The sequence below is a fragment of the Perkinsus marinus genome (genome assembly GCF_000006405.1).
Source record: "Perkinsus marinus ATCC 50983 genomic scaffold scf_1104296975810, whole genome shotgun sequence".
NCBI classification, from domain to species: domain Eukaryota; phylum Perkinsozoa; order Perkinsida; family Perkinsidae; genus Perkinsus; species Perkinsus marinus.
Genome location: NW_003200663.1, coordinates 1 through 1120, shown reverse-complemented (window position 1 = coordinate 1120; position 1120 = coordinate 1). Strand labels below are relative to the sequence as shown.

Genomic DNA, 1120 nt, shown 5'->3' with positions numbered 1-1120 from the left:
ACTATCTGTCATGATGTACGCGTCAACAAGTGAGAAAAAAAAGGAACGCGTCACGGACTATGTGCGCGCGTGCGGACTATGAAGCATCCCGAATCTCCCACAGCGAACACATCTAAAATTCAGGCTGAGCTGAGGATCTGAAAGTATAGACTGAAGTATCGCGAAGTTTCTTCAGTCATAACTCTCAAATAACAAAAAAACAACTTCAAGCACAGCTACTTGAGACCTAACGAAATAATAAGGGGGGCGCTTGATCCACGAGGAATATCTATTGGGTGCTTCCTCTTGTGAATGATAAGCCATCACGGGAAACTTCCTGAAACTGCTGACGAGCGTCCGCTCTGAATTCCTCACTGGGCTAGGCGCAGCAGATGGCTAGTGGATCATTCAAGCTGCAATGGGATAACTCGCAGCGAGCAAAATGCCGCAGATACCTGAAAATACCATCTGGTTACGAGAGAGAGAACTTTAAACTGCGTCGGAGGTGTGGACTCACCCTTGGGTGAATCGTCAATGGCCATCTTGATGTAACCTTTGTCGCCCCATGTAGCTCCCCAGGAGTTCTTTACAAGATAGTAACTGATCAGCGCATTGACTCGTCGAGTGCGATCGCTCATGATGAGTGATGAACTCACGGCTCAGGTGCTTCCAAGTCATAGCCAACTGCGAGAACACCATGATTCAATGTCGTATTGCACGGAGCTGAAACCGGAAAGCGTTCCACATGGGAGCATGGCAGTATCATGTCACCGTACAATTCAAAACCCCTCCGCCATAGTGTTGGAAGGCTCTCGATCCCGCATCAATGGCGACACTGACTGGCCCACTCAAGGCTATCGCTGCCAGAAGGGCGAGCTTTGAGGATGTCACGTTCACATAGCGTGTGGAATGGGGCTGAGGACTGGGTGGATCAAAAGCTCAGCGGATGAACATTGCTAGACTCACCGCGATTACACCGTATGATTGTGTTGACAGGGAAGATGGATCGGAAAGAAGATTGGAATAAATTTTGATTTATATGGATAATCCTTCTCCGAATCGATACCGTGATCCGCAACGTATTCGAATGCGTCGGACATCCATCCACCCTGACACCCCCTGAAGTGTCGAGGAAGCGTAT

General features: G+C 48.8%; 1 protein-coding gene across 1 annotated transcript; it reads right to left on the bottom strand.

Annotated features, from left to right (window-relative positions):
* Positions 1-387: 387 nt before the first annotated feature.
* Positions 388-917, bottom strand: Pmar_PMAR000218 (falcipain 2B precursor, putative; the record flags this gene model as incomplete). Its single annotated transcript, XM_002765081.1, has 4 exons — positions 388-434; positions 497-579; positions 636-702; positions 756-917. Coding segments are annotated over 4 exons (359 nt in total), but the record flags the coding sequence as incomplete, so codon positions are not given.
* Between the last annotated feature and the right edge of the window lie 203 nt (positions 918-1120).